General features: G+C 37.8%; 1 protein-coding gene across 2 annotated transcripts in view; it reads left to right on the top strand.

Annotated features, from left to right (window-relative positions):
* The window catches only part of LOC150099280 (SPARC-like), a 91,986-nt gene extending 69,083 nt beyond the window's left edge, over positions 1 to 22,903 (top strand). For both annotated transcript variants that reach the window (XM_090403937.1, XM_090403936.1), the window contains exons 5-8: positions 1,348 to 1,486; positions 1,606 to 1,816; positions 6,038 to 6,186; positions 22,305 to 22,903. In XM_090403937.1, the coding sequence (XP_090260063.1) occupies positions 1,348 to 1,486; positions 1,606 to 1,816; positions 6,038 to 6,186; positions 22,305 to 22,345 (540 nt within the window). In that variant the 3' untranslated portion in view covers positions 22,346 to 22,903. The remainder of the gene's footprint in view (positions 1 to 1,347; positions 1,487 to 1,605; positions 1,817 to 6,037; positions 6,187 to 22,304) is intronic.
* Positions 22,904 to 24,674: the final 1,771 nt, after the last annotated feature.

Below are 24,674 nucleotides of genomic sequence, written 5' to 3'. Positions count from 1 at the left end.
ACTTTTCCACATAGAACTGACATCCATTACCTTTTGCCCATTTTGTCAGCTTATTTAAATCATCCTGCAAACTTTCAACATCAGCTTGATTTTTTATTGAGCTACCCAACTTTGCATCATCAGCAAACAACTGAATATCTCCCTTTAAGCCATTTCCTATATCATTTATTCATTATCACCCCCTATTGTGTCGATCTGGTACTTATCTAATTCCTTAGCTAGCTCCATTGCTTTGCCATTCAGGCTTCTTATGTTGATAGTACGGATCTTTAACTCTGGTGATGTTGAGTTGGGGTGTGCTTTCAGCTTTGTTCCAGTAGCTGACTTTTTGCTGTTCACTCTGGTTCCCTGGCAAAAACAACAGGGGCCTTGTTTAACCGGGCGATGCCCCAGCAGGCATGAAATTTTGTCATGTTGTACTATCATTTTGTATATTGGTTTAAGCCAATAAGAATTTGGTCAGCTAAATCTCAAATTGCCAGCCCATCCTTGTTCGTTCAGTATCCAGGTAGATACCTAACAGGGTGCACCACGAGAAGGTGAGGATTGGACATTAGGTCAGAAGCCCTGGTCGGTTCTCCGCATTCCTTTAAAGGCTATGTGGAGGTCTCCTCTCAGTTATACAGCTTTGACCCTTAAGCATCCCTAAAAAAAAACATATGCATGTATAAATTTATATTCACAGCCAAAACTGAGTATGTGGTACTTGCATGTTAAAATTCATAATAAAGTGGCCAGTTAAGTGCATGATTAAGTAAAGAAATTACAATCAATTCTTACTGTTATAAATGACACCTCATTCACTATAAACAAGCTGGAGAGAAAAAAAATGAAAGCTCTGACCTAAATCTCAAAGGCATAATCCTATCCTAATGCAAATTTACTATAACAAACTTTCCACGCTAACAAACAATGTTTGTGCTCTTTAGCAACATAGCAAACTCCCTCTGAGTTTGCTATAGTTGAAGTTAGTTGTACTACAATAGGGGGGGGTGGAAATCACTTGTAAACCTTTATTAAGCTACTTAAATTAATGAAATATAATTCATAGCATGAAAGGTTTGTTCACATCTGGGTTAGTGTACACTGTCATGCAAACTTGAAAGTAAATGAATTTTCAGACAATATATCATTTATATCTCATTTCTTAAGCTTTCTTTTTTTGAAATTTCCATAAAGATATTTCACATTTAAATTACATTAAAATAACTGCTTTAAATCACATTACATGAAATCAAATTTTGTAAATCAGAAAAATTTCAGAATATATTACATAAATGTGATATTTTTGATATTTTATATAAATTATATTATTCTCTAGTGGTTATACTTTTATTTACTTATCAGGTATGTAGTAATCACAATGAGACATGGGATAGTGATTGCCACATTTATCAGATGAGATGCTTTTGTGTTGATAAAATGGAAGAATGCAAACATAAAAAGTATGAACATGTACATGTGGAATATTATGGCTTTTGCCGAGGTAGGTTATATATATCATTTTGGATACTGTACTATTTATATCTTTAAAGGTATCTTAAAACCAAAGAATCTGTAAAATCTACATGTGGTATTCTAAGATATTAAAATTCTGTATTTCAGATATTCAAGAGTGTACAGAAGAGGAAAAGGCAGACTTTCCAAGGAGAATGCGAGAATGGTTGTTTAACATTATGAAGGATCTAGCACTTCGGGATGAATTGGTAGAACCGTATATGCAGCTGGAACAAGAGGCTGAGAGTAGCCTTACAAGAAAGTGGGTGAATGCAGTAATATGGAAGTTCTGTGATCTCGATACTCATCCTCATGACAGGTATGAAACAAACATACTTATTCAATACAGAATAACTTACAATGTGTACAATTATTTTATGCAACATTTATGAAATTCACATTTTGTTTTCATCATCGTTATTTTTTATATCAATTGTTTTTATATTTTTTACATGCAAGAGATTGCAAATCTCTAGCACTTCAGTGTTATGTGTGGTTCAATGTTAAGAAGAAAGAAGGAAACTTTTGATATGTTTCTTAAACAGCTGGAGGAAGTCCTTTGAAGAAACTCTGTGGGACTGTTTTAAAGCACAGAAGTAAATGGAATGAACAGCGAATGGATTTTGATGAGTAGTTGCTTGTATGCTTATGAGCTTAAAGGATAAGTGTACTTATCCTTTAAGTACACTTATCAGAAAGTGACTGGAGTGAGAGAGGAATCAGCAGTTAACCAGGTCACCTTCTTGTGGATAGTATGAGGCACTCTTGGAGAGGTTTTTGGTGTATATGGTAAGAATTTTTAAAATAGAGCAGATCTGTGATGAGAAGTAATATTTTGGAATAGAAAAGAACACTTGGTTTTTTGGAAGACAGGATCAGCTAAGGATGTAATATGTTTATTCCAGGAAAGGCTAGAGATGAAAATCATTCCAAGAGGAGATATCTGATCTTGATGATCAGATATTGATTATCCAAGATGAGGGAAGGTGAAGGGTGGTCTTCCTTGTGTGAAATAAGACAAGATTGTGTTTTGGTAACATTGATGTTGACAAGGTTACCCTCAGCCAACTGAAATATGGCAACAAAATCAGTGTTAAGGCATTGATTATTGAACATCACTCGGGCTATATGAGCACTGCAAGGTTTGTCAAACAAAAAGGAGGAATGGAGAATATTGTCATCAGCAAAACTATGGATAGGATTTGATGTTAGAGATAGAAAATCATTTATGAATAGGAGAAACAGCATGGGCAAAAGTACATAGCTCTGACATGCTCTAGCATTAGTGGGGAAATCTGAAGAAAGGAAGCCATCCACCATGATTCATAATGAATGACCAGAGAAGAAATTAGTCATTCACTTTCAAAGGGTGCACAGTAGTCCATAAGATGGTAATTTGGTAAGCATACCTTTGTGCCAAACCTGATAAAATGCCTTTGAAATGTCCAGTGACCATATGGGTTTCCAAACAACCTTTCTGTAGCTTGCATCCACAGATACTGATGTTGGCAAGGAGATTCACTGTGCTTCAAGAATGCAGAATCTATATTAATAGTCACTGATTAACTGATAAGCTTATTGATGATGAAGGAGTTGACTGTTCATAATTTTCTTCATTATGTTCAGTAGAAGAACTGAGATGAGTGCAATGGGATGATAGTGTGATAGCTGGATTTTATTCCCTTTCTCTGAGATGGGTTCAACATAGACTTGTTGGTATCCAAGTTATTCATATTCCTCTGATGTTTTTTTCTGATAAAAGACTGGAGGCATGAAGTGAGCAGTCAAGGGTACTTTGCATTGATTGTCAGTGTAGAAGTTTGAGGAGAAGAATGATGCCAGGAGGTCAGACTTTGTTACAGTATGCATGAGATAGAAACATGGTATTATTGGCATGACACTGAAAGTGACTGGATGAAGGATGTTCTAAAAGAAATGAAGACTCAGATGAGGTTATGGTTGGAGTTACTTTTAAGCAACTCCAACCATAACCTCATCTGAATCTCCTTTTCTATATCAAAAATTAGACAGGCTTCCCTTTTCCTGTGAGACTGGAGAAGGAAAGCCAGTCTAATTTGTGAACATTAGACACAGGGGAATTATTGCCTAGCGTAATGGTTGATGGGAGAAAAGGAGTTTTTTGTATGGCAGGTGGTGAATGAGTGGAATGAGTAGTGAGTGCTTTGATACTAAATGTCTTCAAGGTACGGTATGATAGTTATTGTGGTGTTCAGCCTCTCACGATGAGTCTTCAGACTCCATGGAGGCTTGAAAGTAATACTCATAATACTAATTCCAGGAATTTGTCACACCTTGTATTTCAGTCCTCTATTGATTTTCTTATGCAAATTCACTGCTGCCTAATTTCTTAGGCATGATAGTCCATTCAGATTCTTTTGCAAGGCCACAACGCCATTCACAAATTCACTGCTGCCTAATTTCTTAGGCATGATAGTCCATTCAGATTCTTTTGCAAGGCCACAACGCCATTCACAAATTCACTGCTGCCTAATTTCTTAGGCAGCAGTGAATTTGTGAATGACGTTGCAGCAGTGAATGATATGGTCTTGCAGAAGGATCTGAATAGACTATGTGAGTGGGAAATTGGTGAAGCTATCAGTTTAATGTTGCAAAGTGCAAGGTCTTGAAATTTGGTAGGCAAGGTTGGGATGCAAGTATATAATTAATGAAGAAATTTTGAAGGAAGTGAAAGATATGAGAGATCTGGGAGTTGATGGTGGACAGAGACTTGAAGTTTTGGGGTCACATTGCTAAAACTGCAAGAACATCCCAATAGATTATGGCAATAATGAGAAAGACATTGACATGCAGAAGTAAAGAGGTTATGGTTCCCTTATATAAGACTTTGATCAGGCCACATATGAACTACTGTGCACAGATTTGGTCACCTGGTTTTCAGGTAGATGAAGATCAGAGAAGGTTTACTAAGTTTATGTCAGATCTATGGAATGTCAAATATGAGGAGAAATTGAGAGAATGCAAATTTCAGAGTCTTGTGAATAGAAGAAGAAGAGGGGATGTGATTGAGACATAAGTTGATGAGGGGATGTGATTGAGACATAAGTTGATGAGGGGATTGTTATCATATTCATGTGTAGATTTTTCATTGAGTAGAGGCAAAGGTAGAACCAGAGGCCATCCATAGAAGCTATATAAGGAAGATATGAGAGGGGAGTGAGAAGCAGGTTCTTTGCATGGAGAGCGATTGGTGAGTGAAATGCATTGCCTGAAAGTGTGGTGAGTGTGGAAAATCTGTGAATGGGTTTAAGGCATGGTTGAATGATATTTTGGCATGAGAGAGTATAAACCTCCTGTGAGTTTTTTGACTTTAGGTAGGTCAGATAATAATAATAATGCACATAACAGGAAAATAACTAGTAGAGTAAGGAAGATAGAGTTGTAGTATGAAAAGCAGGCCAAGAGAAACACCACAAAATTTATTCATTATTATTATTATTCCTGACACCTCCAAGGAGTCCAAAGACTCATCGCGGGAGGACACCTACAACTGTCTCAACCGCTACACCTCTACTACAAATCATCTCCATCAATGCCATCTACCGCCCACCTCCACCACAACTAGTATTCTATGTCTGTAAATTGTGTGTGTTCTGAAGGGCCGATTTGTCTGTATGCGGGATGAAAAAATCCGAGTTTCCGGGAGAAAAAACCCTGCTACCTCCGTATGAGATCGGCTAACTCACCTTCGATTGAAAATCGTCCAGATAAAGATTCCTCCCGTTGTGATGAGAATCGAACATAGGCCTATTCCAATCGAAAGGCGCATGTACCGTCGTTCTTCCAATTGCTACGGAGGTGCTCATTGTACAGAGCACTCTGAATGTTAGTAAAGGAATGGGACTGGATGAGCTCTTGTTGTGCATTTTATAGGGATAGGCTATATGGTTAATGCCTTTGACTTTGTTATTAAATGAGAGACTTACAACTAAAAGAGTCCCTGGAAATTTAAAGTGTTAAAAAGGAAGTAGCAAATTATGGACCTATATATATATACATTTCTGCAGAGTGGTTAAAATATTGGAAAGATTAATTAGGAACAGGATACAAGAGTGGATAGATGATGGTAGAGGCTAGTTAACTTGTAGTTAGAGGTCCATATCTCTGCCACAATATTTATATTGTGGCAGAGATATGGACCTCCTGTGATGAATCTTTTGATTCCATGTAGATTAATAATATGTACCATTGTGTTTCAGTTCTGTTTCTTTAATAATCTTTTTAACAAAGTTATTTTCATTTCAAACTGGTTATTGTGATTTATAAATTTTTTCTTCATTATACAGTAATCACAAATAACCAGAGAGGTTATTTGTGATTACTGTATAATGAATTACCCACAGAAACAATATTAAGCTACAATCAGCATTTACATTTTATTATAAATGGTTAAGTGTTCAGAACTCTTTATCTAACAATGCAATACTAAAGTCATCTGTTTTTAAATATTTGTTACTATTCCTCTTTCTAATGGTGATTACTTTTAAACATGTTTTCATAGGTTTATTTCTCGTCACGAGCTATTTCCAATCCGTGCCCCTCTTCTGTCAATGGAGCACTGTATTGGACCATTCTTGGATGGATGTGATGCTGATGATGACCACAAGATAACATTGAAGGAGTGGGGACTTTGTTTAGGTTTAGAAAACAGTAAGTATATTAATGTCATTATGATGAACTGGCATCTAAGAGCATAAATTCTATAAACTTTCCATTCCAACAGAATGGAAAGTTCATGAGCAAAATTTTTTCATTCAAGATCCTAAGATCTTGAATGGGTAAAGGATTAAAACAAGAATATAATTCTTGTCTGTTATAATTTATTTCAAATGAAATAAATTTTATAGACCTCATCAGGTCTATCAGTTTTTTGGAATTATTTCTTACTTTAATTTCTGTTACTTGAAAAAAAAAAAAAAAAATTTCAATCCACTCACAAAAGGTTATAAAACTTTTAATCCAGAGACCTTGCTTTCATCCATTTCATAAGTAAATGGATTATGGACATAATAGGCATAACAGTCTGTTATGTCCAAAAATTGGACATATTGGAATATTATGTCCAAAGACTTCCATACATCCACAGGATCACAGTCATCCCATTCCATAATCCAGGTAGGTAGAAAATTAAGTTTTGCATTATTATTATTGTAAAATGGATGAATGAAGAAATTAAACATACAAACTGGAAAAAGAAGGTGTATGAAATTTATAGATGCAGCAAGATGAAAGGTAATAATCAGTTACATAAGGAGTACAGAGAGCAGGCCAGGAAGTTGACTTATTTGGTAAGGAAAACAAAAGTACTTTGTAAGCAGAAATTAGCCAATTAAGGCAACAAAAAATCCTAGAGAGTTTGTTTGATATGTGACAAGTAGAAGAAAGAATAATTGTGGAAGGATGATGTCAGCTGATGAAAATGGTAGGTTGGTATCTGCTGCAAAAGATATAGTTGAGATAGGAGCAGTTTATTTGGGTATTTCATCCTTATGAATTCAACATCATGAGGACCTTGAATTTAAAAGGTATAGGAGGAGGGGCTGATAGTGAGTTAGCAGGAGGTATATGAGGAATTAAGTACACTGGATGTTAATAAGCTAGTAGGGCTTGACAACATATCACTGCATGTTTTAAAGGAACATTCCAAGGAGTTAATTTTAATTAATGGTACCTTTGGCATACCTATTTAACATGAGTCTTGCAACAGGACATGTTTTGAAGGAGTAGAAAGAAAGTAAAATTGTTCCACTTTACAAAGCGGGAGGGGGCCTATAAGGTACAGTTATAGGCTGGTCTGTGTGTCTGAAGTTGTTGAAATTGCGAGGGCTAACATTCAGAATTGGGTTGATAAGAGCAGTATTCTCTGTGATGGTCAGCATGAGTTTATTATGAGGAGGCTATGTTTTAGCAATCTGCAACAACAAAGTGACAAATTCACTGGAAAAGGAAAAATTTACAGTGATATACGTGGATTTTTCAGAAGCCTTTGATAGACTGCTACATAAGAGACTAGTGAGTTAGATTGATGATTGGCTGTTGTGTTGCTATCAGCTGGTTGTGTATTGGAGAGTGGTATTCCAAAAAAAAGGAAAGTCAATAATAGTGTACTGCAGAAGTCTGTTTTGGGATCATTTGGGACCAGCTGGCCTGGCTGGCCGAGTGGTTAGCGTATCCGCTCTCCAGCCAAAACACTGCAGATTCGAATCGTGCCTGGGCATGGATGTTTGTAATTATCTATGGAAAAACTAGTGGTGGTGGTAGGTGGTAGATGGAGTTGGTAGTTGCAGTCATTTGGTGGATTGAGTGGTGGATACAGCGTTGTAGAGCAGGTGCCCTCCCTTGATGAGTCTTTGGACTCCCTGGAGGTGTTAAATAATAATAATAGCAAACTAGTAACTCATTTGGAACCGATGGAAATTTGATAAGAGACTAGTGAGTTAGATTGATGATTGGCTGTTGTGTTGCTATCAGCTGGTTGTGTATTGGAAAGTGGTATTCCAAAAAAAGGAAAGTCAATAATAGTGTACTGTCTGTTTTGGGACCATTATGTAACTTGTATGTTAATAATATTGATACAGGCTTAACTGGAGATATACAGTTGTTTACAGGTGATGAAAAGTTGGAAAACTATGAGTAGAGTAGAGTAGATGATGTGGCCTTACAGGAGGATTTGAATAGACTTTACCCAGTGAGTGGAGCTACCAGTTTGATGTTGCAAAGTATCAGTAAGGTCTTGAAATTTGTTAGGCAAGGATGGGATGCAGAAGATACAATTAATGGGGAAAGTTTTGAATGAGTTGAAAAAGATGAAAGATCTCGAAGTGCTGGTGGTGAATGAAGAGGCTTGAGGTTTAAGAGACTTGAAATTTTGAACGTCACAACACTAAATTTGCTAAATCACTACAACGAATTATGGCAATGATGAGGATAACCTTGACAATTTTAATCTGTTTTTTTAATAAATGCTTTATCTTGATGATCCATCTTTTAATTGTACACTTGTTCCATGTTCATATTGTTATGTTCAGATTCATCATTCCATGAAGAAAATTCAGATGTTTCTGTTTCTTTCAGTCACTAACATTGAAACATCTATCTTTAAAATATCATCTGTATTAACAAACTCTTTTGATGGTCTTTGTTTTTCACTCATCATTTTGGTACTAATGCAGTTTGCACATCAACAGAGTGAAGGTCACACTAATATGATCATGGGTAAAAATTATCACTGTACAACAACCTGTCTATGTGTAGCTGCTAAAAGAGTTGACACTGATAAGCTTGAAATGGGAAAGCACTGGGATTATATCATTTTAGGGTAAAACCTAAATTAAGTGGACATATTTTATTTCATTAACAGCCTGTAAGTTCCCCATTGCTGGGTAAAAGCCTCTCCCATTGTGGGAGGATTGAGTCTACTTCTATGGTGACCTACTCCATCTTGGGAGAGTGTATTCATACTTATCTGGACAAACATGAAGGTGAAAGACAATCACAAACATCCATGCCCTAGGTGGGATTCAAACCTGCAGCCTCTTAGCTGGAGGGCGGATACGCTAACCACTCAGCCAACTAGGCCAGCAAGTGGACATATAAGGTATGAGTAAATTTTACCCATGATCACTGACTAAGAGGTTAAACCCACTACAGTGAACCATGCTAATTACCAGTAACCTTATGTTAAAACAACTGAGATGAGTTTGTCATTGTATACTAACTGTAGATATCCTGGCCAGCTGAGTGGATAACATACCAGCTCTCTAACCACCACCACAGGCTGTGGATTTGAATCCCACAGTGGATGTTTGTGAAAGTCATAATTCCCATAAAAATTTTTTTTTTAAATTGTAGCCAGTAGCCTGCAGTAGCTGCTCTTTTTGCTAAATCCACTTTTAACAATCAGACTTTTTTTTGCAATTCATGCTTAATCATGCTCTCACCCATTTAACTCCCGTCCAATCACTTCATTATTATTATCTACCAAAATCGTGTCTTGTCCTAGCTTCTTACTTTCCCTCTAATTCTTGCATTGAAAAAGATCCGAGTTCAATTCATTCTTATCACTTTATCATGATGAGAGGAATCTTTATATGGAACTTTTTTAAACTGAAGGTGAGTTTGCCAAGTTCATACTGTGGCAGCAGGGCTTTTTCTTCTTGAAAGTCTTTTTTTTTTCTCCTAGAAACTTAGGTTTATCATCTCACACATGTGTAGAAAATGAAAAATTAATTAATATAGATTAATATAGTTCTTTGGTGTAGAGTGCTCTCCCATGATGAATCCTTGGAATGTCACATAATAATAATAAGGTCCTCCCTACTATTCCAAACATACAACATTCAATATCGCCTTTAATTTTTCCCAAGAAAAAGATCAAAAGAGTCTTGTCTAAATTGGATACCATAAAGCTGCTTGACCCTGATAACATTTCTTCTATTTTTCTGAATTGACTCCAGAATTGACTTCTCTTCTGTGTTACCTTTTATTCACTGGCACTGGTATTTATCCTACAGCCTGGAAATCCAGTGTTCAACTCATTTCTAAAAGGAGCTAGTCATCAAATTATCATCCAATTTCACTCACTTCAGTTCTTTCTAAACTACAGAAAAAAACCCATATGCACTGAATTTCTATATTACCTTGAAGCCTCTCAAGTAATAATGATTGCCAGTTGGGATTCCACCACTGCTGTTCAACAGGAGACTTTCTTATAATAATAAATTTAGTTTAATCCTTTATCCAAGTGTGAGCAAACAAAGTTTGCGCCTGAAAGTATCTTCAGGACTGGGTTAAGGTGGTACAACCAGGGCAACTCATTGCAAAGGTGGAGCAAGCTACCAACACTCCTATCTCAGTATCTCCTATAATGCAAAACACATCTCCTTGCAGATATGTCTAATGTTATGCATTAAGGGAAGGGCCACTACCCAGACTATTTTCGACCTTTATTGAGGTCTCTTCAGTGAGAGCCAGGCCCAAGTGGAGATATCAGGCAGAAGCATTAGCAGGTCATCTCTACCTATAGGAGTCATAGGTAATGCACTCCTATAGGTAGAGATGACCTGCTAATGCTTCTGCCTGATATCTCCACTTGGGCCTGGCTCCCACTGAAGAGACCTCAATAAAGGTCGAAACTAGTCTGAGTAGTGGCCCTTCCCTTAATGCATAACATTAGACATATCTGCAAGGAGATGTGTTTTGCATTATAGGAGATACTGAGATAGGAGTGTTGGTATCTTGCTCCACCTTTGCAACGAGTTGCCCTGGTGTTGTACCACCTTAACCCAGTCCTGAAGATACTTTCAGGCGCAAACTTTGTTTGCTCACACTTGGATAAAGGATTAAACTAAATTTATTATACTCTAACCAAGTGAAAAATAAACTTTCAACGGGAGACTTTCTTGTTTATGTTGCCTGCCTTTGGACAAATGCCATGGTAAAATTTGGGAAATCTCAATATCTCTATGGCATTTGATTTAAGTTTGGGTGTGTCTTCTGACTTCTGCAACTAGGTTGCTAACTTTCTCTCTCTCTGCAGATGCACATTATGTATGATAGTATACAGCATGCCCATTAAGTAATGAGACAACAATATTATATCAAAACAAAGAATTATGTTTGGAATTATCAGTTATGCAGATTCAAAATAATCTCCCTCCAACTCCACACAACTTTTACATCTGTACAGGTGTTTGAAGACATGGTGGAAGTCCGGAACAGGAACCTCAATCAGTCTCTGGGGCGCACTAAGTTGAATGGCCTTAATATTGCTAAAGCATTCCTGTTTTCAAGATACACTTCATCTCTGAGAAGAGGAAAATGTATGCAGAAGTCAAATCTAGTGAATACGGGAGAGTAAGGGGGGGGGGGGGTAATGTTCGATCACTCCAATTGATTTTGAAGTCAGAAACTCATGTGCTCTGTTCATGTGTCAACGTGTGTGGCACAAACCTTGAACAAATCTTCCTCTTGTGAAAATCTCTTTCGAAGATTAATCTGGCCATTTCCTTACCGACACCAAGCTGTACAGTGAGTACCCTGGTGGTTATTTGCCTGCCATGGACAACAATTTCCCTAGCTTTCACCACATTTGTTCATGCAGTAACTGGCCATCCAGTGTGGCTCAGACAGTCATCACTAAATTTTCTTTAGGTCTTGATACACTTTTGTAACACAAGGAACACAAGTCATACATCTGCAACCACAACTATGGTCAGTCAGATCTGGTTGACCATGTCTTGGATACAACCCACAGGATCTCATGGAAATAAACTACCATGCTCCACCACAGCAAATTCAAAAAAGAGAAGTTATTTATAGAATCAGCAGCAGCTCTTAGAAATCAACCAAATCTTAATTTTTTTTTTTTTTTTTTTTTAAGTGGCCTGTCCCTTAATGCATAACATTAGACATATCTGCAAGGAGATGTGTTTTGCATTATAGGAGATACTGAGATAGGAGTGTTGGTATCTTGCTCCACCTTTGCAACGAGTTGCCCTGGTGTTGTACCACCTTAACCCAGTCCTGAAGATACTTTCAGGCGCAAACTTTGTTTGCTCACACTTGGATAAAGGATTAAACTAAATTTATTATACTCTAACCAAGTGAAAAATAAACTTTCAACGGGAGACTTTCTTGTTTATGTTGCCTGCCTTTGGACAAATGCCATGGTAAAATTTGGGAAATCTCAATATCTCTAAGGCATTTGATTTAAGTTTGGGTGTGTCTTCTAACTTCTGCAACTAGGTTGCTAACTTTCTCTCTCTCTGCGGATGCACATTATGTATGATAGTATACAGCATGCCCATTAAGTAATGAGACAACAATATTATATCAAAACAAAGAATTATGTTTGGAATTATCAGTTATGCAGATTCAAAATAATCTCCCTCCAACTCCACACAACTTTTACATCTGTACAGGTGTTTGAAGACATGGTGGAAGTCCGGAACAGGAACCTCAATCAGTCTCTGGGGCGCACTAAGTTGAATGGCCTTAATATTGCTAAAGCATTCCTGTTTTCAAGATACACTTCATCTCTGAGAAGAGGAAAATGTATGCAGAAGTCTAATCTAGTGAATACGGGAGAGTAAGGGGGGGAGGGGTAATGTTCGATCACTCCAATTGATTTTGAAGTCAGAAACTCATGTGCTCTGTTCATGTGTCAACGTGTGTGGCACAAACCTTGAACAAATCTTCCTCTTGTGAAAATCTCTTTCGAAGATTAATCTGGCCATTTCCTTACCGACACCAAGCTGTACAGTGAGTACCCTGGTGGTTATTTGCCTGCCATGGACAACAATTTCCCTAGCTTTCACCACATTTGTTCATGCAGTAACTGGCCATCCAGTGTGGCTCAGACAGTCATCACTAAATTTTCTTTAGGTCTTGATACACTTTTGTAACACAAGGAACACAAGTCATACATCTGCAACCACAACTATGGTCAGTCAGATCTGGTTGACCATGTCTTGGATACAACCCACAGGATCTCATGGAAATAAACTACCATGCTCCACCACAGCAAATTCAAAAAAGAGAAGTTATTTATAGAATCAGCAGCAGCTCTTAGAAATCAACCAAATCTTAATTTTTTTTTTTTTTTTTTTAAGTGGCCTGTCCCTTAATGCATAACATTAGACATATCTGCAAGGAGATGTGTTTTGCATTATAGGAGATACTGAGATAGGAGTGTTGGTAGCTTGCTCCACCTTTGCAACGAGTTGCCCTGATGTTGTACCACCTTACCCCAATCCTGAAGATACTTTCAGGCACAAACTTTGTTTGCTCACACTTGGATAAAGGATTAAACTAAATTTATTATACTCTAACCAAGTGAAAAATAAACTCTCAACATCTTTCTCTAAATCCAGAGTAATTTATTAAAAAAGGGTGGCACATCATTTGGCAACTCCTATAGGTAGAGATGACCTGCTAATGCTTCTGCCTAGTATCTCCACTCGGGCCTGGCTCCCACTGAAGAGACCTCAATAAAGGTCGAAACTAGTCTGGGTAGTGGCCTGTCCCTTAATGCATAACATTAGACATATCCGCAAGGAGATGTGTTTTGCATTATAGGAGATACTGAGATAGGAGTGTGGGTAGCTTGCTCCACCTTTGCAACGAGTTGTCCTGGTGTTGTACCACCTTACCCCAGTCCTGAAGATACTTTCAGGCGCAAACTTTGTTTGCTCACACTTGGATAAAGGATTAAACTAAATTTATTATATTACAAATCTTAATAAATACGGTTGCATTAAGCTTCCTAAGATTTGGGAAACACTTATCATCAGAGATCCCACCTTACATTCCAGGCCACCTACAACTTCCCTTAGAGGGCGCTCCACCTAGATAAGACTTTAGAGTCACCCACGTGGTTGGGCTTAGTATTGTGTGGTTTTTGTGTAGATGTTACATTAGTTTTTTTGTAATCCCTGAAGATGTCTCAGTGACTGAGACAAAATATAGGAAGTATTAAATTCTGTTTTAACCACGCTACCGGTCAAGACATCTATAGATGTCAAGTTTATCATTGATGCAAAGTGCATATTATAATTGTAATACCGTTGTTATTACATTGAAATATATGATGGATACAAAGCATATGAGGATGCATATTTGATCCATAATGGCCGGTGAGGTGGTTAATCCTTTCTGAGTGCTGTATACAATCCATTAAGCCTCCAACATGAAGGGGACTTCTGTAACAGTTTTTCCTAATTTACAGTAAAATTTTATCACAGCTCTTTGCTCTATGATGCAACTTCTGACAGGCTCTTACTTCAACGGTTGCCACACGAAAACTGCTGCGTCACCTGACTCAAAAGTTGCACCTACGATTACAACACACTGTAACAGTCAAAATTATAAGCATGTTTGTTATGTTTATTCAAAGTGCTCCCTTGTAAAAAATCAATCTCATTATTTAATGGGCACACTGTGTAGATGGATCTTTATCCTCAAACTTTGTAACTAATTCTAGTTTTCTTTTACCTGCTCTCTTCTTTCTATATATCAGTTGACCTTCTACAGTTAAATCCATATCCAATATACAGTTTTGCTGCTAAAAGTACATGCACTCTCTCTTCTTTTCCATAAGTTTTGCATGACACAAAACTTCCTAAATGTCAACTTCTACAATTTTATATTCTGATTGCCAGAGCATTTCTTCAATGGGATTCTGATAATCTTGTTAATTTCCATGCTAGAAAATCTCAAACCAGTTTTATTTATTTCATACAAAATAATGAAAATAATAAAAAAAAAAAAAAAATTTTTTTTAATTATTATTATTATTAAACACGACCTCATGGAGTCAAAGACTCATCTAGGAGGTCCTTTTATCTCACACACATCTCATCATACCGGGTCTTAAACACATTCAAACTCCTTGCAGACACCACACTCTCAGGCAAGGCATTCCAATCATTCACAACTCTGCACGAAAAAAACCTGCCTCTCACTCCCCTACTCACACCCTCTTTATACAGTTTCCAGGGATGACCTCTGGTTCTCCCCTGATCTCCCACTATTCGCTGTAGAACTTCTCCACCATTGATCCTATAGCAACCCCTTACCAACTTGTAGGTCTCTATCATATCTCCCCTCTTCCTTCTCTCCACTAGTCTCTGCAAATTACATCTTTTCAATCTTTCCTCATACTCGACATTCCAGAGGTCAGAAACTACCTTAGTCAGTCGCCTTTGGACCCTTTCCAACATCTCCTCATCCTTCTGAAAACCAGGTGACCAAATCTGGGCACAATAGTCCATGTGTGGCCTAATCAAAGCCTTATACAATGGAACAAGAATCTCCCTACTTCTACACGTCAGTGTCCTCCTCATCATTCCCAGAAGTCTTTGTGTTGTCTTCACAATTTTGGCGATGTGACCCCTAAATTTTAGATCTTTATCCACTATCACTCCCAGATCTCTTATTTCCTCTACTTCCAACAATATATTCTTACCAAGCATAAATTCTGCATCCCATCTTTGTTTTCCAAATTTTAAAACCTTACATTTTGCAACATTGAACTCACACCCCCATTTGCTTGCCCAATCACTCAATTTATTCAAGTCTTCTTGCAAGGCCACAACATCTTCACTACTCTTTATGGTTCTTCCCAACTTTGCATCATCTGCAAACAACTGAATATCTCCATCCAAATCTTCGCCAATATCATTAATATACAAGTTAAATAGTAATGGCCCTAAAACAGATCCCTGAGGCACTCCACTAGTGACTTTCCTTTTCCTGGATATTGCACCCCCATACACAACTTGTTGATACCTATCAGATAGCCAGTCTCCAATCCAATGCACTAATCTAATATCCAACCCCATCTGCTCTAGTTTGACTGTCAACTTATCATGAGGCACTCTATCAAAAGCTTTTGCGAAATCCAAGTATATTACTGTGTATCCTTCTCCTCTGTCCAAGGAAGCAGTCACTTTATTGTAATAAGTAAGTAGATTACTAAAACACGACCTCCCTTTAGCAAATCCATGCTGTCCATCAAAGATTATACCATTGTTGTCAACCCAACTCTGGATTCTAGCTCTCACAAGCTTCTCCAACAACTTAACCACAACACCCGACACACAGATAGGCCTATAGTTTGATGCTTGAGTTCGATCACCTCCTTTATGAAGTGGCACAATCTTGCCCTCCTTCCACTCTTTAGGGACTTGACCAAGTGCAAGACTCGTATTAAAAAAATATGTCAAGGCAGGTGTCAACTCTCTGGCACATTCCTTCAGAATACGTGGTGATATATTATCAAGTCCCACAGCCTTATTTACATCTAGTTTACTCAACTCCCCAAACACCTCTTGCTCACTTACAGTCAGTCTCTCCTCCCCATCATCAACTGCTCTTAATCTCTCCATGAAGTCACATTCACAAGATTGAAAGATCTTTATGAACTGCTCATTAAGTATCTCCACCACACATTCTGCAACAGCTGTCTTTATACCATTTCCTCCAATCAATGTCATCCTTCCATAATCATTCTTTCTTTTGCTGGCTACATATCGAAAGAACTCCCTAGGATTCTTTTTAGCTTCATTAGCTAACTGCTGTTCATACCTCTCTTTAGCTACTCTCACCAACCAAGTCACTCTCCTTGCCTGGTCTTTGTAGAACTCATGAAATTGGTTACTTCCACTTCTCTTATGCTGCCTCCACAATGCCCTTTTTCTCTGTATTGCATGCTTAATCTCTTTATTCATCCATCTCACACCTAACTTATTTAACCTTCTCACCCGTGGTATACATTTAGACATTGCATCCACTAAATATTTTTTGAAAATCCCCCAAGCTGCATTGATCTCTTTTCCAGCTAACTCCTCATTCCATGCTACACCTGCAAGCTGTCTCCTGAGCTCTTCATAATCACCCCCCTTGTAGTTCCACATATACCCTTTTTTCACAGGGGTCCTTGCACTGCTGGCAACCACCCAAGTAATCACCTCATGGTCACTTTCACCAATTGGTGGATGATTTGATACCTCATTGATAATTACATCCTCCGATGAGATGACCAAATCCAAGACCCTTAATCCTCTTGTGCCCTCTGTTACATACTGTCTGAGGTAGTTATCCCTCAAAAACTCAAGAAACTCATTTTCTTTACTTCCAGTTGCTATCTCTTCATTCCAGTCTATATTGCCATAATTAAAATCACCCATAATGATCACCCTTTTCTTATTTGCTTGGCTTATTTGACTATACATTTCACTATCACCACCATCCACATTACCAGGTCTATAACAACATCCCACCAAGTATTTGATTCTATTCACCTCTATCTCACACCATACTGCCTCAAAACCACTGGCCCCATTTCCCCCTTGCATCTCTACCTTGTATGGACATAACTCTTTCTCTATCATCAATAGCACTCCCCCTCCCTTTTTACCCCTTCTATCCTCACGAAACACATCATACCTTTCCATCTCTATTCCTGTCAGGATGTCATCCTCATCTAACCATGTCTCACTTATTCCGACAATCTCTGGGTGCACAGACGCAATTAGTGCAACCATTTCATCTGCCTTGTTTCTTATACTTCTAGCATTGGTATACAAACACAACAACTCATTTCTGGATCTACAGCTAGTTCCAGGCATGCTTTTAAGAATACCTTAATCTTTAGATTAGATGAGATTTCTATTGAATTACTCCAACCTTATTACAAATATTGCATCTTCAGCATCCAAAATTTTTGGCTTTATCTTTAACTAACAGCATTATTTACATCCAAATAACTATTAACTTTATGTAAATCACAAATCAGTCACCACTGATAACTGTTCTCACATTTGGAGATCTTGAGCTCCCTAGAAATACTAGACTCACTACAGAAGAGTGCAATTAGGTTGATTAATGATCAAACTAATTGCATCTCTCACCAATTCACTCACTCTCTTTCATTCATTTTCTTCTGCTTGCATTTTCTACAATTTCCAAGGATTTTATCTTTCTCCTCACCATTTTTCCCATCCACAGTACTCACATACTGTACATTTAAGAACTTCTCTTGGATGGGATTACCATTAAAAAAAAAGCTGATTTATCTTTATCCTCTTGATCCTAAGTGTTCAGAGTCTGATAATACTTCTCTCAAATACCTTGAACTTTTGGCACCAGATTGGTGCCAATCAAAATATATTATTATTATTACTCCTAGACCTCATCTGGGAGGTCCTTTTATCACACACACACACAGCTCATCATACCATGCCTTGAACACATTCAAACTCCTTGCAGACACCACACTCTCAGGCAAGGCATTCCAATCATTTACAACTCTGCACGAAAAAACCTGCCTCTCACTCCCCTACTCACACCTTCTTTATACAGTTTCCAGGGATGACCTCTGGTTCTCCCCCGATCTCCCACTATTTTCTGTAGAACTTCTCCAGCGTTGATCCTATAACAACCTCTTACCAACTTGTAGGTCTCTATCATATCTCCCCTCTTCCTTCTGTTCACTAGACTCTGCAAATTGCATCTTCTCAATCTTTCCTGATACTCAACATTCCAGAGGTCAGAAACTACCTTAGTCAATCGCCTTTGGACCCTTTCCAACATCTCTTCATCCTTCTGAAAACCAGGTGACCAAATCTGGACACAATAATCCATGTGTGGCCTAATCAAAGCCTTATAAAAAGGAAGAAGAATCTCCCTACTTCTACAAGTTAGTGTCCTCTACATCATTCCCAGAAGACTTTGTGTTGTCTTCGCAATTTTGGCTATGTGTCCCCTAAATTTCAGATACTTATCCACTATTACCCCCAGATCTCTTATTTCCTCCACCTCCAACAATATATCCTCACCAAGCATAAATTCTGCATCCCATCTTTATTTTCCAAATTTTAAAACCTTACATTTTGCAACATTGAGTTCAATGTTGCAAAATGTAAGGTTTTAAAATTCCCCATTTCCGTGCCCAATCACTCAATTTATTCAAATCTTGAAAGTTTATTTTTCACTTGGTTAGACTATAATAAATTTAGTTTAATCCTTTATCCAAGTGTGAGCAAACAAAGTTTGCGCCTGAAAATATCTTAAGGACTGGGGTAAGTACAACACCAGGCAACTTGTAGCAAAGGTGGATCAAGCTAACATCACTCATATCTCAGTATCTCCCATAATACAAAACACATCTCCTTGCAGATATGTATAATGTTATGCATTAAGGGAAGGGCCACTACCCAGACTAGTTTCGACCTTTATTGAGGTCTCTTCAGCCAGGCCCAGAGGTGGAGATACCAGGCAGAAGCAATGGTGAAGTCATCTTTACCTATAGGAGTTGCCAAACAGTGTGCCACCTTTTTATTAAATTACTCTGGATTTAGAGAAAGATGTTGAAAGTTTATTTTTCACTTCGTTAGACTATAATAAATTTAGTTTAATCCTTTATCCAAGTGTGAGCAAACAAAGTTTGCGCCTGAAAATATCTTCAGGATTGGGGTAAGGAAGTACAACACCAGGCAACTCGTAGCAAAGGTGGACCAAGCTAACATCACTCCTATCTCAGTATCTCCCATAATGCAAAACACATCTCCTTGTGGATATGTATAATGTTATGCATTAAGGGAAGGGCCACTACCCAGACTAGTTTCAACCTTTATTGAGGTCTCTTCACTTGGTCTACCTTTGCTACGAGTTGCTCGGTGTTGTACTACCTTACCCCAGTCCTGAAGATATTTTCAGGTGCAAACTTTGTTTGCTCACAGTTGGATAAAGGATTAAACTAAATTTACTATAATCTTACCAAGTGAAAAATAAACTGTCAACATCTTTCTCTAAATCCAGAGTAATTTAATAAAAAGGTGGCACACCTTTTGGCAACTCCTGTAGGTAAAGATGACCTCGCCATTGCTTCTGCCTGGTATCTCCACGTTTGGCTCTGCTTTGGATAGGTTTTTGTCTGTCTCTGAGTAGAGCCACCACTGAGATTATGGCTCTGTCTGGTAGTGGGGTGAGCCTGCCACTGGGTAGAGCCAATGCTGAGAAGTTCTTCTTGGTGACGGGGTGAGCCTGTCACTGAGTGGAACAAAGCTGAGTTGGGCGATCTTTCGGGTTCATCTAATTTTTAGAAAGGTCTTTAAATTCACCTCAATAAAGGTCGAAACTAGCCTGGATAGTTGCCCTTCTCTTAATGCATAACATTATACATATCCGCAAGGAGATGTGTTTTGCATTATGGGAGATACTGAGATAGGAGTGATATTAGCTTGGTCCACCTTTGCTACGAGTTGCCTGGTGTTGTACTACCTTTCCCCAGTCCTGAAGATATTTTCAGGTGCAAACTTTGTTTGCTCACACTTGGATAAAGGATTAAACTAAATTTACTATAATCTTACCAAGTGAAAAATAAACTGTCAACATCTTTCTCTAAATCCAGAGTAATTTAATAAAAAGGTGGCACACCTTTTGGCAACTCCTGTAGGTAAAGATGACCTCGCCATTGCTTCTGCCTGGTATCTCCACGTTTGGCTCTGCTTTGGATAGGTTTTTGTCTGTCTCTGAGTAGAGCCACCACTGAGATTATGGCTCTGTCTGGTAGTGGGGTGAGCCTGCCACTGGGTAGAGCCAATGCTGAGAAGTTCTTCTTGGTGACGGGGTGAGCCTGTCACTGAGTGGAACAAAGCTGAGTTGGGCGATCTTTCGGGTTCATCTAATTTTTAGAAAGGTCTTTAAATTCACCTCAATAAAGGTCGAAACTAGCCTGGATAGTTGCCCTTCTCTTAATGCATAACATTATACATATCCGCAAGGAGATGTGTTTTGCATTATGGGAGATACTGAGATAGGAGTGATATTAGCTTGGTCCACCTTTGCTACGAGTTGCCTGGTGTTGTACTACCTTTCCCCAGTCCTGAAGATATTTTCAGGTGCAAACTTTGTTTGCTCCCACTTGGATAAAGGATTAAACTAAATTTACTATAATCTTACCAAGTGAAAAATAAACTGTCAACATCTTTCTCTAAATCCAGAGTAATTTAATAAAAAGGTGGCACACCTTTTGGCAACTCCTGTAGGTAAAGATGACCTCGCCATTGCTTCTGCCTGGTATCTCCACGTTTGGCTCTGCTTTGGATAGGTTTTTGTCTGTCTCTGAGTAGAGCCACCACTGAGATTATGGCTCTGTCTGGTAGTGGGGTGAGCCTGCCACTGGGTAGAGCCAATGCTGAGAAGTTCTTCTTGGTGACGGGGTGAGCCTGTCACTGAGTGGAACAAAGCTGAGTTGGGCGATCTTTCGGGTTCATCTAATTTTTAGAAAGGTCTTTAAATTCACCTCAATAAAGGTTGAAACTAGCCTGGATAGTTGCCCTTCTCTTAATGCATAACATTATACATATCCGCAAGGAGATGTGTTTTGCATTATGGGAGATACTGAGATAGGAGTGATATTAGCTTGGTCCACCTTTGCTACGAGTTGCCTGGTGCTGTACTACCTTTCCCCAGTCCTGAAGATATTTTCAGGTGCAAACTTTGTTTGCTCACACTTGGATAAAGGTTTAAACTAAATTTATTATATTCAAGTCTTCTTGCAAGGCCACAACATCTTCACTACTCTTCATGGTTCATCCCAACTTTGCATCATCTGCAAACAACTGAATATCTCCATCCAAATCTTCACCTATATTAATATACAAGTTAAACAGTAATGGCCCTAAAACAGACCCCTGAGGCGCTCCACTAGTGACTTTCCTTTTCCTAGATGTCACTCCCCAATACACAACTTGTTGATACCTATCTGATAGCCAGTCTCCAATCCAATGCACTAATCTAAATCCAACCTCATCTGCTGTAGTTTGACTATCAATTTATCATGAGGTAATCTATCAAAAGCCTTGGTAAAATCTAAGTATATTACTGTGTATCCTTCTCCTCTGTCCAAGGAAGTAGTCAGCTTATTGTAATAAGTAAGTAGATTACTAAAACATGACCTCCCTTTAGCAAATCCATGCTGTTCATCAAAGATAATACCATTGTTGTCAACCTAACTCTGAATCCTAGTTCTCACAAGCTTCTCCAACAACTTAACCATAGAAATGAATATGGTTCAAAGAGTAAAAACAATAGAATAAAATTTAAGCCTGCAGTAATATCTAAAAAATTATTAATGAAAACAATTCCAATGAATTCTTTGTAAAATAACTGCTAACAGTTACTGGATAATAATTATTTAATTATTTGGATTCTAGTAGCATAATTTATTTTGCTTATAATGAAGATAATTTAATTTTTTGCAGATGAAATTGAAGACAAATGTCAAGATATTAGACAACAGTAAAGACATCAGAATATGTTTGTTTTGATCAGTCCTCTTTGTGAAAGCATTTTGCTGTAGATGGTTTATTGATGAATATGCAGAGATAAAGAATGTTTTTACTGATGGTACTTGCTGCTACTTAATGTATGAAGAAATGAAAAATGTGCAAATTATGGAACATACAAGCCTCATTTCATGTGCTTTCTCTACTTTTGTGACCTGTTCAGCTGTTCACTGCCAGAATTTTTTTTTTCCTCATTGCAAACTCTTTTTTTTTTCTTTTAATAAAATAAAATTGTGTATTTTTCTTACTCAAATGGATGCATGAAGCCAAATAATATGTTAACACTTGAGTACATAATTCTAAATAGGAATATTGTCACGTATGATTTTATTTTGTCAGAATGTTTTCTGAAAATGCTGCATACATGCAACATTTTCAGTGTAAACAAAAAAAATGTAAACTCTGTGGGAAAATTTTACTGAAAGGTCATTGAAATTAAGTTTCTTTATAAATTTTTTTTTAATCTCTTCTACTTGTAATGAAATAAATAAAATGATTTCCATTTGAAAATTCAATTCTGCTAAACTCCATATTTACTTCTGGGCAGTGCCACAGATGTCAGCAGCATGGTCATGCTCAAAAGCTATGTAAAGCCAAATATAAGTGCTTAAAATGCGGTGAGGGGCCACCTATTAACACTTACCCCAAGCCGAAAACCACCCTGGCTAAATGTGCAAACTGCAGTGGCCCACACCCTGCTAATTATAGAGGATGTATTTACTATCTGAAAAACAAAAGGACAGATTCTAATAAACAGTCTACCTTTTTCTCTTGTATGCAGTCATCAGAAGCTTCAGTTCATGAAGGCAGAATCTCAGCTAACGCAGATTGAGGTCTTTAAGAGGGTGAATATTCAATGTCAGGGAAGGACGTATGCTGACATGGCCTGCCCGAAAAAGATAACACAACAAGATCAGGATCAATCACATCCAAACCTAACAGCAATCATCACAGCTTCTCTTGCAAATATGCTTCGACTTTAGTAAATCCAACCGATCATTAAATTCTACAAAAAGATTCCTGCACAAAATACAGTCCTAACTGCTCTCACCAATGATCAGAAATAGACTTCTGGATTCACTACAGATTATAGCTTGGAATGCCAAGCTATAATCTGTAGCTTGGTTTAACCAGTAAGATCGTAGAACTACAAGAATTTGCAGAGAGATATCATGATATTATTTTAATAAATGGAACACATCTAAGACCTGCAGATAATCCCAAGCTGAAAGGATACCAGCTCCACAGAAACGACAGGCTGGACTACAGAGGCAGTTGCATGGCACTGCCATCTTTATTAAAAATTACATTAAGCATCATTCATTAATTAAACATCATTCATACAATAATTGCCCTTAAACCACTAATCTTGAGATCACAGGCATAGAAGTTCACACCAATAGAGCTGGAAAACAAAATCTATGCTGCCTCCAACTCGCCAAAAAAAACTCTGCTAATTTCTTACTTGGATACCCTTCCTTGAAGTCAGGGAGCTCATCATTATCACTGGGAATCTAAACTCCAAACATCCATCATGGAGCAGTAGAATTACCAACAAAAATTACTGCATCCTTTTCAGTTATACAAGACTTAGCTATGCTGTTTGGACAGGTCCCACTGAATCAACTCATTACAGTCCTACTGGCACTGCTGACATCCTAAATATTGTCATTCTACTGAACATTAAATATCAGTACAGCATCAGGACATTGATTGAACTATCGTCAGATCATAACCCCATTCAACCTCGCCTAGAACAACCATCTCACCACCTTTTCATAGCTTGGGAAAAACTAAAGTATTTCTGGAATATATTGGCCCAGATCCCTGCATAACGATACCAAAGAAATGGTTGAGGATGAATGAATGAAAACATACTGAAGATGAGCTTTCCACATTTCTGCAACAGATAAATAGCCTTCACCCATGTATTCAATTCACCATGAAAAAGAAAATTCTAGTACTTTACCATTCTTGGACATCCTTCTTATTCGAACTTCTTCTGGTACCTTATCTACAAGCGCCTTTCGAAAGCCCACATTTACTGGCAGATACATTCATAAAAAGTCTGCTCACCACACATCTCAAAAATTTGGCATTCTTAAATCTCTAATTAATAGAGCACATAAAGTTTGCTCTTCTCCAGAAATCTTATAACAAGAACTTTCCATCATAAAAAAGTTAATGGAATCGAATAATTACTGTGGTTATTAAAAGTCATTACTGTGGTCTTACGTGTTCTGTTAATAATAATGCTCTCCATGATTGTTCGAGCAGTGCTGGCTG

This window comes from Typopeltis vanoorti, chromosome 14 (genome assembly GCF_054136105.1).
Source record: "Typopeltis vanoorti isolate ZY-2024b chromosome 14, IOZ_Tvanoo_1.0, whole genome shotgun sequence".
In the NCBI taxonomy this organism is placed as follows: domain Eukaryota; kingdom Metazoa; phylum Arthropoda; class Arachnida; order Uropygi; family Thelyphonidae; genus Typopeltis; species Typopeltis vanoorti.
The sequence above is the reverse complement of the archived record's forward strand: the minus strand, read 5'-3'. Positions and strand labels throughout refer to the sequence as shown.